This window comes from Larimichthys crocea, chromosome III (genome assembly GCF_000972845.2).
Source record: "Larimichthys crocea isolate SSNF chromosome III, L_crocea_2.0, whole genome shotgun sequence".
NCBI lineage: Eukaryota > Metazoa > Chordata > Actinopteri > Sciaenidae > Larimichthys > Larimichthys crocea.
The window spans coordinates 41,358,234-41,375,228 of NC_040013.1; the positions used below are offsets into that span (position 1 = coordinate 41,358,234).

Genomic DNA, 16,995 nt, shown 5'->3' on the forward strand with positions numbered 1-16,995 from the left:
GAACCATATTCTAGTCTGTTCATTTCTGTAATGATGCAGGTGTTGTCTATGTTTAACTTATGTTTAGGCCTGCTGCTCTCTTTAGGCTGAGAGTGATATTGCCTTTGACTTGTGCTGCTGCAGACTTTTAGTTTTGTAGATGAATAGAAAACACATGCTAAACCTACATACTTTTGGATAGATTGTATGCACTATAAACCAATACTCATTTTCTCATTCACTGTGTGTTGTGATTGAACTAAATCTATTTACAAAATATTTACAATGAATGAAAGCACAAAAATGAATCCCCTAAAACTGGGTATTAATAACTTTTTCTATTCTTCATGGTTTAAAATAGTTTTAAACTAATTACACAACATTTAGAGGAAGATACCTGCGAGTGCATGTTTGGCTCTGAAACATTTAAATATTCCAAATTTATTTACATTTATAAATATTTATATTATTTCATTGTTCTGATGCAGAAAAAGTTATTGTTGTTATAAATGACAAAATAAACTAGAACTTATGAGAGGTTGAATTCATAGAAAAATACATATAAAAGAAAATAATAAAATATACTAGTTTTACCATTATTAATCAAATATTTACTCTTTTTTTATAAATATATCCACCAGAGTTTTGTATATATTTGTATGTTTATATTGATAAAAGTATTTTTTTGGTGACTTTCTGTCCTGTGCTTCACATGTAGACTCTTGACAAGTGGAGGCTGTGAACAAAGAACAAAGCTGAAGATCTTTTAATCATTACTATATAACACAAGATGTTCAAAACAACACAAGATTTTTATCCACAGACATTTATTTCAGATTCACACTGGGATAATGAAACTGGGACAAAGAGCTTCATTTGATTCCATTCAGAGTGAATTTGGAAATTATATACATTATATTACAAACCAGCCAGTGGACAATGGCTTAAAGAGTGGAATAATGCATCTATTTCATAGCTTCACTGAATTTATAGCAAACAAGCACCAAAAAGTTATTTATTCCCATAGAGAGAAAAGTACAAAAAACAGAGTACAAAAAAAATCGTATAAATTATAAAGAGGAAAAACATGATCATCAGGTTTCTTCAGAGAAGTCACTGAAAACAAATCAGATCTATCCCAGTTGTGTATAAGTCAGATAATATATGTTCAAAACATTTCCTTTACAAGAGTATCCCAAGAGAATATTATTACAAAAACATTACAAAACACACAATATTCTCCAACTTGTAAGAGAGTTTACAGCTGGCAGTTTTTAATTCCGGTGATGTTTAACAAGTTTTGCATTATAGAATCGGTTTAATTGTATTTCATTTCGCTGATGACGCACAGTTAAATTAACAGCCAGCAGAGTCAGTTTAAACAGTGCGCTCACTTCTCAAAACATCAGTGCAATTAAGTTTCTGCAAAATTCCTTCATGACATTTTGACTATAAGGAGGTATACCGGGAAACCAGACATTATTTCTTATCTAGTCAATAAAGAAAATAAGTCTGATGAATTTGGCACTGAAACTAATTAACTGAACACCAATATTGTTTCAAGCAGTCTCTGTATTCCCTAAACTCTCCAGCATTGTACCAGCTTCTGTTAAATGAAAAATAATGTGGATAAAAATTTCAAAAAACCCAGAGAGTATTTGTTCTTTTCTTAGTGTAGAAAACTAAAACTAGTTTGTCACAGGCATGTTTCAACCTGCTAAAATAACAAATAATAATCAAATTGGCATTTTGTTATTTCTTTTTCGCAGTAAAAACTCATTACATTTGTATCTTTCATACCCGACATTAATTTAAGCTTACCACAACCTCTTTTCACCAATTTTATTCTAATATTTCACAGTATAGAATCCAAGCCTGAAAGATCGTAGTTTTATATAGAATTTTCACTATGTATGTGATTCTCATTTAGAGGTGAGCTATAGCAGGGGAGACCTGCAGGGGGCAGTGTAGACTAGTCTCACTGGAGGAAGCAGCACACTGAGGTTCTGTGTCACCACAGTCACATGTCCTATCCAATCCAAATATTGTTAGGGAAGACACTAAACTGTGCTGACTCTGCTCACTGAGCGTTAGTCTGGAACTGTTTTTAAATGAGTGCTTTACTCTAGTAGTCCAACACGATATTCGATTATTCGACATATTTGTTTCCCAGCACAACATAAAATTTCAAGTATTTGACCTGAGGAGAACTTTAGTCTTCAGTGGTCTGATTAAGGACCAGTGTGTCAGATTTAGGGGTCCCGTTTACAGAATATAACAGAAATAGGATATACTATGCAAAATTATGTTTTCATTAGTGTGTAATCACCTGAAAAGTAAGAGTTATGTTTTTGTTACATTAGAGAGCCTTTTATATCTACAGACACTGTGGGTCCTCTTCCACAGAGTCCGTCATGTTGTACCGCCTTGTTTTTACAATAGTACAATAGACAAACCCAACACTAGCTCTAGAAACAGATGATTTACACTCAGTTGCCAGTTTGGTCAGACCTCTTTGATACAGTATATTTCATACAATAGGGATGGAAAAAATAGTATAGACACCTCTCAGTTCAACAGCATGGTGATCATACAGTTCAATCACCTCTTTTTGTTTGACCAAAAACTGAACATCTTCGTGAAGGCAGGATTTATTACTGAGCTAAGTCTGGATGAGATTGATCTCCTACTGTGCTGTGATAAAGTGTTTCAATTAGTTTTATAGCTTTATTAGCTTCACAAAGTTTTTAAAAATGCCCTTACAGTGTCACAAGGACGAGTCAGTTCAGAAATACGAGGCCTGAGATTTTTCAGTTTTTGTGTGGGACGTTTTTTGGTGGCTGGGTCGGTGGGGCTTCATGGACCTGATGTCCCTCTGAATGTGGCTTCAATCTGCTCTAGTGTCTTGCCCTTTGTTTCTGGGATGAAGGCAATGGTGAAGATGACATTGACGATGCACATAGAGGCAAACAACCAGAAGGTCCCAGCGCTGGTTAGAAGATTCTGGAAGAGGCAGTTATATAGACATGGATGCAGTGATGGTGGAAAGGTCATAAAGGAAAGTTTCACAATACATACCAAAACACATACAAAGGCAACGGCTCCAAGGCATGGATTATTTTTTAATCAAATTATTTGTTTAATTTAATTCAGAATTAGTGTATATTTAAAATATGCAATATATAAAACAATAAAGTCTAATCATTAAATATCTTGTCTTGTACAATGTCTGAACTTTTTCAGAATTTGGGTTGTTGTAATAGTTAAAATACTTGAAATGGTGTCTTGTTGAGCACTCACCATCATGTCTTGGAAAGTTTTGGTGACGACGAATGCCATGCTCCAGTTGGTGAGGACGCAGACAGCACTGGCAACGCCCCTCACTTTGAGAGGGAAAATCTCCGACATGACGAGCCATGGGATCGGACCCCAACCAAGAGCAAAACCTAAATGTGGTAACAATTATTATTAATATGGTATGATCCATCTTATCTTGATATGCACCCGTGTAGTTGCCCTATATTTTGACTACGTTGATTGAGTCCTTTGCGGGATTAGATATTGTACAGATGACACCAACATTTTGCTCCAGTTTCTCAAAATGTATTGGGGGCAAAATAATAAACTCAACAGATAATAATTGAAAAAAACTTCCCAGTTGCCCTTTTTAGAAATGGAAACCAATCCCCCCCATCTCACATACGTATAACACAAAACACTGCACAAAAAGGATGCTACAAAGAACAAAAAATAGACAAAGGTAACAAACATAATAGTTCTTGTTTTTAGGTGACTAGACACTATTCAAAACCTATGAAGACCTATGAATATTCTATTCCCTTTCTGCCATATTCTGTAAAGAAATCAGCTCAAATCTTACTCTTTCATTTGGGAAACACAACTATTTGCATTACCTTTGGAATAATTTTGATCGGAACACTTACATATAAACGTGTTTATGCTCCTGATGGTAGTTTCAATAACAAATTTAAAGATCTCACCCATGATGAAAACAGCCATGCTGGCCAGGGCCAGCCAGGCCAGATCAGGGTGGGGTTCTTCAGCAGACGTGCTCTGCATGTCCAGCATCAAGAGGCTCAACGAGGTGGTGCTGTGAAGTTTGGACATCAGGTAGAAGTAAACCCCAAATGCTGTGGTGCTGATGGCCATTGCAACACCTAGATCATGGGAAAACAAACAAAATCTCTTATGACCTCGTAATCTTGTCTGGAAGTGGCATTAAACGAGAGAAACTGGGAATGTGGGGATAGGACCTTGTGAACATACCTGAGATGATGAGAAGGACTTTCCTCCCAGCTTTGTCCATGATCACTGCTGCCACTCCGGTAAAGACGACCTGAATCAGACCCACGATCACTGAAGCCAGGTCACTCTCCTGAAAAAGGACAAAACATTCACAGCTATCCTTTCAACAAGATAAAATTGTGCTTTCACAGAAAATGTCATTACAATTTTGTGTGCAATATATTTTTGAAAAGAAAAAAAAACAGACCAATTATCATGTACTTTTTGTGAGTAATTAAACTGTATTTAAAATTAAAACAGGAATTGCATCAAATCACTCTGTCAAAACAACAGAGGACAGAAACAAGAGCACAATTACAGAAAAACATGAGAAGACTGAGATAAAACTTAACACTGAACAGTAGTTGTAATGCATATGTGCCAAACTGAACATGTGTAATTGTAACTAAATGGAAAGCTGTCTATTTCCCATGAATAAGTAACTATTTTAGAGCCCCCTTACCTTAAAATGTGCCTGTTCAAATATGGTCTCAGCATAGAACATGATTGCATTGATGCCCGTCATCTGCTGAAAAAACATCAGCATGACCCCGATCATGAGAGGCTTGTAGACACCAGGATCCTTGAGGTCAGACAGTTGGAAGCTAGAACCCTGAGAGAGAACAGAAAGACAAAGCAATCAATGAGACGCTTCATTGTCTGGGACTGCAGACTGAACTGTTTGACCTTTCGATCTAAACAGTCTCGGTATTTACTTCAACATTTCCAACAATGGTGGCATTATAATAAAGAGGAAGGTTCTGTTTTGTGCTCATTTGTCATTTGTTGATTTCTTGATGGATGTTTTCTGCAGCTTCTCTGCCTCTCTGTTTCTTCCTTTTCAGTTTGATTACAAACCATATACCTACTGGCTACTAACAGCCAAGCCAACCAATCACAGACCCACCTGCTCATCACAGGCATCCTCGATGCGTGCACACTCCCATTCGACGGGGGCGTCCGGACCTCGCAGGAAGCGTAGAGCCTCCTCTGCCTCCCGCCTCTTGCCCTGTGACAGCAGGAACCGGGGCGTCTCTGGCATGAAGCACATGCAGACCATCAGCAGTGTAGGCGGGATGGAGGCACAGATCGCCAGCCAGCGCCAGTCCACGAAGAGACCTGCAAGATGAGTTCACACTGCTCAACAGAAGCTGGAACCAGACAGTATGCTGCATTTTTGGTGAAAACTTACTTGCATGTTCTGTCAATCGACTAATTGATTATATATGAAATTATTAATATATTGTTATTAAGGGCGTGTCATCCAGTCTCATGTTGAAGTGTCCTCAGGCAAGATACTAAACTCCAAATTGATAGTAGGATAGTAAAGCAGCAGCTGCAAAACAGGTGTTTTTTCATTGAATAAAACACAGTTATGTTCCATGTTGCCCCTATTTTTGGTTTCTATAGTTTGGTTTCTGAATGAGGTACCAGAATGAGAGAATGCAGAAGGGTCCTGAACCTCCTCAGGGATTAAGGTATCTTCCAGTAGAAATATGAATCCTACTGAAAATTAAAGAATGCTGTTGTCTTCTTGTTCCTATTTTAAATGGGTCACCCAAGAAGATCTCAGACCGTAGGCTGCAGGACACAGCAGAGCTTTGTCCAAGTCCAAGGTTCTACACTAATGCCTTCATCTCCTGCATCCAAAAATATACTCCTCTAGCTGATCTGATTGTTCCACTGAATTTTATACAGAGATCATATTGTTCACTGTTTTACAGAACAGTAGCTAGTTTGTGACATTTTTCTTTTTTAGCTTGCAAGCTATCATACAATTAAAACAGGATTTACATGGAAGATATTTCTTCAGTCCACATTAAGTTATTTCATCTGGTGATTCATTTCTGTTTAATTTCTGTGTCTGAGATAAAATGTGCCATAAAAACAGATCATTAGTTAATGTAATCATTTATTTAGTACCCTTGTAATTTTTTTGACTTGCATCAACCACATAAATACCAAATTTGTTACACAATAAAAAGCTATTTAACCCGAATTACATAAAAAGCATCTTTTCACTGACCTCTAACACGAGACAACCCAGCTCATGTGACACATCGGCTTCTATTGAGTAAATGTGAATGGCATGCAGCTAACAAGATTAACGAGAAGCTGCTTTTTTTTCACACAGATCAACAAGTGAGGCTGCTGTCAAAGGGACAGCACTTATCTGATCCTTTCTTCAACGCAGAGGTTTAAAACAGTACAGGAACCTCAGAAAAAGCACTTTAAACAAAATGATGTTGTCACAGGGTGTTTGGCAGAGTGACAAGGAGAACCATTACAGATAAAACCCATGACCTACTCCACAGAGGTGGATGTTGTAAAGTTACATCGTAGAAAACTTGACATAATTTACAGCTCGTAAACTGCTGAGTTAGAGTAACTCTGTGATTACTTTTTTTTCTTCTCGTGTTTATTTCAACACTCAGCCAGTTTCAATAACCTTGACTTGGACTTTACTAAATGTGATGTCATAAATACTTAGCTGACACACCTGCAAGATACACTCCCATGATGCCTAGCACCACCATGAGTTGCACACAGGAGCCTAACGTTCCGCGTACCCGCTCGTGTGCCATCTCAGAGATATACAGCTGTATGAAGAGGGAAAACAAGTAAAAAACACAGGAGGAACACATGAGAACATAAGAGTGACTCACAGCAATTAACCAACTCTTACTCCGATTTCAGGCATTTTAGCAGAGGCTTTATCCATGGAAACACAATAATGAAGTTTGGAAAACAGAGACTTTCTAAGCATTGCCAAAACGGTTAGCCTATGACTAATACTGATTAATAGTTTAATTCTGCAACTAATGAGAGTTTATATTATTGATTAAAATGCTGTTTACTTTCCTTATTAACTGATTAATCTTTTGGTGTACAAAACCACAGAAAATACAGATAAATGCGCAGTTTGCAGTGTCACATATTCATAGTGAGTCTGGTGGCCACAGGGCAGAAAATAACAGTATCGATATCAAAAAAGAAAGCAGGAAGGAGAGGAAAAAAGCACGGTCATGGTTCTTACCGGGACGACCAGTGACGTGACGCCACTGGCGAGGCCGGTGAGCACTCTGCCAACATAAAGCATCCACACATTCTGCGCTGCAATAATTATGGTGAAGCCAAACACAAATGGCAGCGAGCAGAACATCAGACTGAGCTTCCTGCCGATCTTCTCCACCATCCAACCACCGAGTAGCCCGCCTGCTGCCGCTCCCACCGTCACTATGGACTGAAAAAAAACCAACAACATAGAGCTTGAGGAAATAACCTCTATATCTTTATTTGCATTGTACCCTGTGTTTAACCAATGTTAATATGCCAAGTAATGTAGAAATGAGAAGCAGGTTACTGCCATTTTGTTACAATCTGCACTTTTCTGCCTAGAACAGGGGTCGTACTGTTTTTCAGGCCAATGACCCTGTAGCTGACAGACTGATAAACGGAGCAGGCACTGTCTACTACATATGTAGTATAAAACTGTGTTGCATAAAGCAACGTTATGTAAGAATTGGTGTTTGTTTTGATTACTAAATCGTATTAAATTTACTGTTGTATAATCAATGTGGGATTTAAGTACAGATGAACAGCTTTGGTTTTATGTTAGCCCCTCATTATCAAGGGATTAAAAATAACTGGGCAGTTTATGGACAGGCGTGGGCTCTTTCTTCATCATTTCTTTTAATAATTAGGCGAGTAAAACGTTTGGAGTCTATTCCAAGTTTGGAATTTACATTTTCGAGCCCACAACATGCGGTCAAAGGAGTTCTCAATGCGAGTGAAACGGGCCATCTTTAGGCTGTAAAAAGAAAAAAAAGACCACTGATAGGACTGATAGGAACACAAAAGGCCAGATCAGAGTTTGCTAAAACAGCCCAGTTGTCGAAACTAAGATCAATATGTACAAGAATGGTGGGAAGAAAAAGAAGAGGAGAAGAGTTGAAACAGCTCATGATCTGAAAAATACCACATCATCTCTAAATCACAGTGGAGGCAGTGTGATGACATGGATATGCATGACTTTCAGTGGCACTGGGTCACTAGTGTTTAATAATAGTGTGACTCAGATGAATTGTGAAATGAGAAGGAATAAACTGTCTGCACAGATTTAGCCAGGTTCATCTTTTTTTTCCAAGTTCATTTGACTGTGAAAACAACCTAGGAGTGTTTTAAGGCAATAAAGTGGAATAGTGTTACTTTCCAAATATTTCCAGACCTAACTGTATTTATTTTCTCCTTTTTAAATAACTGCTGTAAGCAAATTTTACATTTTGATTGCATTTGATTGCATTGCACTATGAGAGCCGTTTCAGTGTTTCTTTATACTGTAACTAGGTTTTCAATCTTCAAGTGAATCCACAACATGTGATGGCATTAAACTGCTGATAAGTTAAAAAACACTGTCCAAAAGCTGTTCTGCTTTGAGCCTTGTGATATTTAATCATACCCCAAACCAAGAGGCCTGGACATCATTCAGCTTCAGCCGTGGGTCATCGATTGTGGTAAGTTCAGGGATGGCGGGAGAGCTGTATCCCAACACGAACCCGAAACTCATGGGACCCAGAACAGACACAAATGTCGCCAGGTACAACTTCTTATTCTTCACTTTACTGTGGAGAGAAAGAGCAACTGAGCAGAGCGCATAATATCAACCATGGTTTTCACAAAGCAACACTGACTTTAACAAAGAAACATGACGTTGAACAAACAGTTTAAACTGTAAGAATGATAAAACCTTTGATCCATATTTTATAGTGGCACCTGAGGTTAAAGATTTTGAATGAATGTTGTATAAGTCGTACTGCTGCAGGCAGCCATCAGCCTTCCAGTAAAACAATGCTGAACTAATCAGTTAGTTAACTGATGAACTAATGATTAGTTAGTGATTGTATCATCATTCAAAGCACTTATCAAGCAAAACATGTCAAACCTTGAAGGACAGCAGCTTCTCCGAGGTGAAGATTTGCTGCTTCATACTGATTTTAATATAAATAAATACTTGAGGACATCACCTTGGCCTTTGGGAACTTGTCATGAGCGACGACAATAGCTACTCTTCCAGCTGATTATGCAGTATACAGACTGTAGTTATACTGCGCTTGTCATTGTTTATTTGTGTGTCAACCTACCTCAGGTAAGCATCCTGCTCAGACATGAGACCTGTAGGATCCTCATCTCCACCCTCCCCATCCAGCAGCCTTCTCCTCTCGTTCTGGATGTCCATACCGACAGTAGAGGAGTTTCCTGGTGTTTATCTTCTCTTCTTGTTCACCGCTCACATGGATCACATGTCAGGGAAGACTAAAACTCAGCAAATCAGCAGTAGCTATTGCACAGACAACTGGCAACTGTGCAGTCAAGCAAGTGAAAAAAAAGCCCGAAACTATAATGTCACGGAGCTCTTAGCTCAATGAATTAAACATCCGACATGTCAGTCGTCAGAATCGGACCATTTACTCATCGCTGAGGCTATCACTGGGTTTTTGCTTCCTCCACCGGTGGCCGACTTGCTTTGTCAACATTTCAGTCAGCTGATCATCGTATGAGGGTGTCATTTCCTGTTTTCAAAATAAAAGTATGGCATTGCTGCCGCTCAGCCAAAGACTGTGTCGTGTAGCTTCTTATGCAGGAACTGCGGTTTAACCACTGTCAGACTGAAATATGTTAACGTATACGTTACGGAAGTAAAAAAAAAAAAAAACTCCCGCCAAAGTACAGTTTAGAAAATAAAAGCACCTGCCTCCTCGCGCGGTGTGTGTTGAAGTTTGTTTCCATGGAGACAGTGGGAGTTGCGAAGCAGACAGTTATAAGTTTAGAATACCAGGGAAGTGAAAATAAACCTGACAAAGCTGATTTAAAACAGACACAATGGACACTTCTGAAGAGAGACATGACCAATCGGTAAATAAATGTTGCAAAACAATCAGAAAGTAGCTATCAGGTACAAGTCTGGGGTAGTTAGCTGATGCTAAAGCATAGTCTGCGCTACATTTAACGTGACTTTTATTGTGAAGCTAACTAGACGGTTGAATAGTTTTTTGCTTCAGTGAGGCCAGACAGATTTTAAACAGTAATGTTACAAAATAACTTGAATTAAATTATTTAACTTCATTGACACGGACTTTATGTTTAGTCTCATTTAGTGTTAGCGGGTTAACTGGCTGTATTTGACAATTGAATAAAAAAAACAATAATTTAATGGCAACTAATATTATGTTAACGCATAAAAAAAATAAACCTACTAAAATACAGAGAATAAATCGTGGTATATTGTTAATGTTTAATTAACCTCGATAGAAATGTTAAACATTAATAACAAAGTAACAAAAAAAAAAACTTTTGTGTTTAAATCTACATAAAAAGTGTTTTTTTTTTGTCATGATTGTAATTAAAGTTTATCAGAAAAGTAAAAAAACAACAACTAAATATGTTATGCATAATGTTGTTAGTTGAATATTTATTATTATATCCGATCAGGCAGTAAAACTAGATTTGTTTAACTCTAAGTTTTATTTTTAACTTCTTCATTCCTATTTATTTGGTCTCTGCAAATATGTAATCAGTTACATATTTCCCTTGCATATTATTTTTCATTTCCCTCTTCACATTTCATCAGGCTGCGTGAAGTTAATAAAACTACGCCAACTAAAGTCAACTCCAGTAACTTATATTCACTTCACCTGCAAAACATAGTAAAGGGTGGGGTGGTAGGGGGGGCATGGATGTACTATGGTGTCCCGAAGGTGTCGGAACATTGTTCTGGAGCTTTCCAGCCCTCTTTAATCCCTGTGTGGTGGTATTAAATATTAAATCGTTGTCAACTCATTGTCCACCAGCAGGCAGGAGAGCAGAGTTTATTTCCCAGTACTCGGTCAGAAGAGGAGCCGGATGAGACCAGAAGAAAGAGGACCTTCAAGCACCTTTTTGGCTCTAGTAAAATATTTCTGGCACCAGAAGAGAAACCCTCTGAAAGACCAGAGCTACAGGGGAGCCTTATCATTCAGAGCAAGGCCGAAGAACAGTGAGAATCATGAATGAAATATGTAAAGGGGTTGATGTCAAGGATGTGACCTTCTACTTACGGATATGTGACTTTTGTCAATAAATCTATATCAGTTTACACTATAGTATTTTGCTTTAGGGTTTGGTGTACAGGCCTTGAAAATCATGGAAGAAGACAAAATATGAAGGATCTTTGCTAAAAATTCATGCAAAGTTAAAATATGAAATCCAGTCGTGCCTTTTCAGGGTTGAATAACACTTGTGATGTTTTTCTTTGCAGTTACACAAATGGACAGGAGGCCATGGGAATGTCCAAATATGAGAAGGCTGTGATCTGCTTCTCCAAAGCAATCACACTGCAGCCAGAACAGGTGCTGGACTAACTAGCACACAAAGTTACCAATGTTAAAACTAACAATATATTATGATTTGTGCTTCCAGTGTTAATAACTGACACATGCTATTTATGATAAATAGATCTGTTGTTTAAGAGAGTTTTATTTCTAGATTATCTGTAGTAATAACCCTGCATATATTGAGAATGATCAAAGTACCCATATAATCTATAAAGTAAGTATCAAAATGGCACATATGTTCCACCCAGCTTTTGGTTTTACTTCCTATGTGTTTATCATTTTTGTATTTTGCTGGTGTCTTCTGTGTGAAATGTTTAATAAGCTCCAGTAGGTTTGTATGTCTCAGACACACTGTGACAACCTTTGCTGTGGTGTGTTTTAGACACGGCTGCATGTGAGCCAGGCGGAGGCCTACCTGCAGCTGTGTGACTTCCAGTCAGCAGCAGCCTGTTATAAACAGGCCAGGCTCCTGGAGCCCGGAGCCTTCAGCGACCGCTTGGCCTTCATCTACTATCTCCAGGTAGGAGTCTTCACAACACTCCTATGTTGTGTTGGGGTTTTTTTGTTACCACGGGTACAGTAAAACATTAGATGTGGGTAAAGTTGCAAAGCCACTGAACTATGACAACAGATATGAAAATATATTTTTGTGATAAAACGGAAATGATACAAAATTGTTACACTGGTACTTTTATATTAACAGGACTCAGTTCTGATTATTTGTACATTCATTTTGGTAAGTTAATGTGATTTCTTGGTTGTTTGGTTTATGGACTTTATTTTATTAACAAGAGTTTTTCTGTCTTGTGAGTTAAAATCATGTACAGATCATTCACCTTTAAATTCACTTTGCATGTGAATACAATGAAAAATAAAATAAAGATGTAAAGATGATCTTTCTGTTTCCTGTTGTCATTAGGGCCAGTGTTTGTTTGACCAAGGCCTTTTCCTGGATGCTGTGGAGGCCTTCAGGAAAGCTGCTGAGGTTAAGCCTGGCTGTAGTGCTTACAGGATCAGAAGGTACTTAAAGTATTCGAGACTTCAGATGTAATATTTACAATCTACAATTTTCTTTTTTATGCTTCTCGTTGCTGTTTTGTTTCTAATGAACTCACACAGTTCTTTAATGCATTTTGTACCTTATATCCTAGCCTGGCCTGTCTGACAGCTGCAGGTCACCACTCTGACTGTCTGAAGCTGCTGAACGAGTGTATAGCATCAGATGGTCCTACTTCTGACTATTACATCTTCAGAGCCCGACTGCACAAATTGCTCCATCAGGTTACATCTTGAAACCAGTACCAGCCTATACTCTTAACATATCAAACAGTTAGCTGATGCTGAAAAGAATCAAGCAGAGTGAGCTTACAGCCCCGTAAACAACCAATAGTAAGGTCACAGGAAATGCCGTTTCATGTCTTAAAGATCCAGTGTGTAGGATATTGTGGCATCTATTGGTTAGGCTGCAGATCGCAACCAACTGAATACTGCTACCCCTCATAAGTGTTTATTAGAAACTATGGTGGCTGTGAAATTCATGAAATATCCAACATGCCCATGGATGTGCACCATTGCAGACTCCATGTAAGAGTATCCACTCTCTCTGTGGATATACTGTAAGGTAGCAAAAACACAATGATTTTTATTTTCAGGCCATTAAACAATAATGAAAACATTCTTAGGAATTTTAGATTCTCCTCTTAGATCTCCCTAAATGTTGTACACTGGACCAAAATCTTTAGTTTATCCTACTGAGAGAGAAAATTGCAACAAAATAAAAAATCAAACAAAAGACATTTCTACAGTTCAAATTATATTCATAGTTGAAGTAAAAAACAAAAGTCTTAAATGAACTTAAAAAATTAAATCACAATGTTTCAAAGAAGTTGTATGTATAACCAAAACAATTCAATTTCCTATGATTAAACTACTATTCATTTTCTCTCTTATTCAGACATCAAAATGTTATCAAGATGTAAAGTTGGCATTGGCTTTGAGCCCAACTTGTCCAAATGCCAGAGCCATGTTGCTGCAGCTGCAAGAAGCCAGTGAGTATGCCAGACAAAAGGCCTTGGACAGAGCGTTGGCTGGCCAACTACCTGAAGCCCTCAGCATGATTGATATTGCACTGCAGAACTCCCCAGAAGACGAACGCCTTTACCTGTTCAGGTGAGTCCAGCCATTATGAAACATTCAAACAACCTTTAAGTAAGAAATAGCTTATGATAAACCTGTAAAGTAAAGTCAACAAAATGTACAAGCCAACATATTAGTGACATCCTGCATGTTTTGACCAGGACACCTGAGTGAATGAAGGAATTTTTACCTGCTTATTTAGGCCAACAGCCAGAAAGACAAATTATTGATTTCATAACAATATGAAACAGAGAAAGGCTTCAAATGTGACCATGATGATTGATATTCTTTCTATTAATTTAACTTCAGGAATCAGTCAGTTAAAGGTCCAGTGTGTAATATGGCATAAATTAAATATAATATGCATAATGTTGTTGTTAACTATGTTAAGATGTTATTTCATTTTTATTTAATTTCAGCTAAAATGAATTCTATGTCATTCACTTGAATTCTCTGTCCATCAGAGGGACTCTGTATCGACGTCTAAAAGACTTTACAGCAGCCATCGAGGATCTGGTCCAGGCTGTGGAGCTAAGCGAGGAGGAGGAGGAGAGGGAGGTCAGAGGTCAGGTGGAGGCTAAAGACAAGAAGGATGAGCACGGCTCTGTGCAAGAAGAGGCACAGTTTCAGCTGGTCCTTACCTACAATGACTTTGCTGTTCAGTGCTTCAGCAGAGGCCTCTATGCTGAGGCCACTCTGCTCCTCAACAAGGCCATCGAGGAGGAGAAGGGCCAAGCCGGCCTGTACCTGAACCGAGGAGGTGAGGCTGTGTATTAGATTTGTGTGCGTATGTGTACATCTCTTTCTTTACTGTGCAATCATTGTGTGTATATTGGAACTTCAATCAGAGGAGAATGTTTTGTTGGATCAGTCATTAGTATGCATCAACAACTCTGTGAATCTGATCGTCATCTGCTGCGGTGGGGAAGAAAATGCTATTTGTCCCTTTCAAGCTGAAATCTGTAACATTCTGCACATAGAAAAGACAGAGCATCTAGTGTGACATTTGTCAAGTTTTTTCCTTGTTGACCAACCAGGTAGGATTTACATAGTTAGGTGGCACCGAAACTGTCAGCCAGACATGCGCAACCTGATAAACCTGATCCTGATTCTCAGCAGTAGAGTAGGAATAACTGCAAGTGACAGTAAACTCACTGTTTGTAATGTGTCACCACTCTGTATTGATTTTTTAATTTATGAACACACTAGAGCATAAATGATTAGTTGTTATTATTATTATTATTGTTAGTTGGTTCACAGAAAATGAACAACAATTTTGATAACTGATTAATCATTATTGGTTCTAGCTTATCATATGTGATGATTTGCTGATTTGCAGTGGTGGATATAATTATAAATTGAATGTCTTTGGTTTTTGGACTGTTGAATGGCCAAAACAAGACATATGAAGACATCACCTTGAGCCCTGGAAGATTTTGATATCAGATATTTAGGTATTATTCACTCTTTTCTTCTTCATTAATCCAAAAACTTTTATTGACTATCCATCAGAGATCATCAGAAGCAGCTGTTTTGAAAATTAAAATAAGAGTTAATTGATTTATAAAAATTACAGAACTGTGTGGACTAAATTCTGAATCTCATGTGTTGGATGGATCCATTTATTTGTTTATGTATGTATGCGGTTGTTTGTACAGAACATTTTGTTCTTTGAAATATTCAGAAGGGTGTAAAATAATGAATGATGGTAAATTATGAATGGAAACACTACTGCAAACAAACATTCAACTGTATTAAAAAAATGTCACAGTGTGACATCAAAAAATATACAGTCACAAATGTACATGGTAATCAGTCCTCCACAGTGGGGCAGCAGCAGCAACTAAAGGCTGCTGTGACTTGGCCGAAGAACTTACTGCGAATACTGTCCAGCAAGTTTTAACCAGAGGAGGCTGAGGCTGCAACAGTGCAGTCTGTTGTTTTAGCTCCTTCAGAAGAACTCCATCAAAAGACCAGAGACTAAGGTCTTCATCATTGGAGAGGGTTGAGCTCCATCAGAAGTCCAGTCTGATGGCTCTCTGTCACAGGAGACATTGGGCAGTTCTCCCCCAGACCAGGCAGCTGGATCTTTGTCATGTGAGCCATTGGGTAGAGTTTGAGTTAACTGTGTCCACCTACTCCCAGTCTTTATGCCAAGCTAAGCTACGCTAACCAAGTTCTATCTATTATTTGAAAGAGTAAAATGTGAGACAAGCTTTACACTTATCTTAAGCTGAAGATAAGTGTGAATAGAACAACAAAAGCATCGTCCTGTAAAACACTGTTGGTCAAGTATTTCAACTTTGATGGCTGCGTTAGAGAACATGGTTCTGTGTGGAGTGGTACATTGTGTTCCTTCTTTAGCAGGTGTCAAGTAATGTAACCTGTAACATGTTTCACAAATTGCAAATGGGGAATATGACTTGGCTGCAACTTGGAACAAATTTCAGTCAAAAGATATATATTTTTTTTGTGTGTCAGACTGTTTCTTTAAACAGGGTGATTGGAATTTTGCTCTGGCTGACTACCAGCAGGCTGAGGAGATGATGCAACCTAATGACCCTGCTGTCCGACTCCGTTGCGCTGTCCTCCATAACACGCTGGGTTCTTTCTGCTTCCAGGACGGGTCAGAACCACACAAACACACGCATTGAAACAGAAAAACCTGAAAAGAAAATGTCATCTGAAATTGTTTAGATGCTATTTTTGTAAGTGTGTATGTGTGTCTACATCTGCAGGCGGTTCTCGGAGGCAGCTGACATGTTTTCTCTGGCCATCCAGTACAATCCCGAAGTCAGTCAGTATTATGAGAACAGATTAAAAGCCTCCAGAAAGGTCCCAAACTTGGAGCAAGCCAGACAGGATTTAATCTGCATGCTGATCCTGGATTCCACCAATGAGGAGGTCAGAACTTCATCTCACCGTGTAGTACACTGACACTGACTTTTTTTTCTACACTACACCACTACAACTATAGTAGCTGGAGTGTAAAATACTAAATTGTCTGTGTTTGTTTGTGTAGGTGCTTCCCTTGCTCATGAATCTGTTCCCTGGCTGCAGCGTGTCTAATATTTTATCCAGTCCAGCAGGACAAGCAGTCAGAGTTCAGCTGATGGACACCATCCAGGCCTGCCGCTCCTCCTCCTCTGATCAACAAAAGTCAGTAACACAAAACATCGCTAGAAGGCTTTGAAAAACCTGCTTT

The 16,995-nt window shown here is 38.3% G+C and overlaps 2 protein-coding genes across 2 annotated transcripts; one reads left to right on the forward strand and one right to left on the reverse strand.

Annotated features, from left to right (window-relative positions):
• Positions 1–789: 789 nt before the first annotated feature.
• On the reverse strand, positions 790–9,893 carry slc2a8 (solute carrier family 2 member 8). The gene is made up of 10 exons (XM_010750534.3): positions 9,426–9,893; positions 8,744–8,906; positions 7,322–7,528; positions 6,785–6,884; positions 5,192–5,403; positions 4,748–4,897; positions 4,267–4,375; positions 3,981–4,157; positions 3,280–3,425; positions 790–2,982 (listed from the first exon to the last, which is right to left on the reverse strand). The coding sequence occupies exons 1-10, from the start codon at positions 9,518–9,520 to the stop codon at positions 2,836–2,838; spliced, it is 1,506 nt and encodes a 501-aa protein (XP_010748836.2). The 5' UTR covers positions 9,521–9,893; the 3' UTR covers positions 790–2,835.
• Positions 9,894–10,029: 136 nt separating this feature from the next.
• LOC104935202 (tetratricopeptide repeat protein 16) lies at positions 10,030–16,389 on the forward strand. The gene is made up of 9 exons (XM_027278508.1): positions 10,030–10,197; positions 11,133–11,317; positions 11,579–11,669; positions 12,037–12,174; positions 12,574–12,674; positions 12,806–12,935; positions 13,609–13,823; positions 14,255–14,550; positions 16,289–16,389. The coding sequence occupies exons 1-9, from the start codon at positions 10,165–10,167 to the stop codon at positions 16,291–16,293; spliced, it is 1,194 nt and encodes a 397-aa protein (XP_027134309.1). The 5' UTR covers positions 10,030–10,164; the 3' UTR covers positions 16,294–16,389.
• Positions 16,390–16,995: the final 606 nt, after the last annotated feature.

What these genes read in the sequence shown, in the direction of transcription:
- LOC104935202 (XM_027278508.1), top strand. Translation starts at nt 10,165, where the DNA reads ATGGACACTTCTGAAGAGAGACATGACCAATCG. An exon ending in TCACACTGCAGCCAGAACAG is followed by an intron (nt 11,670 to 12,036) that starts GTGCTGGACTAA and finishes GGTGTGTTTTAG; the next exon opens with ACACGGCTGCATGTGAGCCA. An exon ending in GAACGCCTTTACCTGTTCAG is followed by an intron (nt 13,824 to 14,254) that starts GTGAGTCCAGCC and finishes TCTGTCCATCAG; the next exon opens with AGGGACTCTGTATCGACGTC.
- slc2a8 (XM_010750534.3), bottom strand. Translation starts at nt 9,520, where the DNA reads ATGGACATCCAGAACGAGAGGAGAAGGCTGCTGGATGGGGAGGGTGGA. An exon ending in GAGCAGGATGCTTACCTGAG is followed by an intron (nt 8,907 to 9,425) that starts GTAGGTTGACAC and finishes TTCTCTCCACAG; the next exon opens with TAAAGTGAAGAATAAGAAGT. An exon ending in TTGAACAGGCACATTTTAAG is followed by an intron (nt 4,376 to 4,747) that starts GTAAGGGGGCTC and finishes GTCCTTTTTCAG; the next exon opens with GAGAGTGACCTGGCTTCAGT.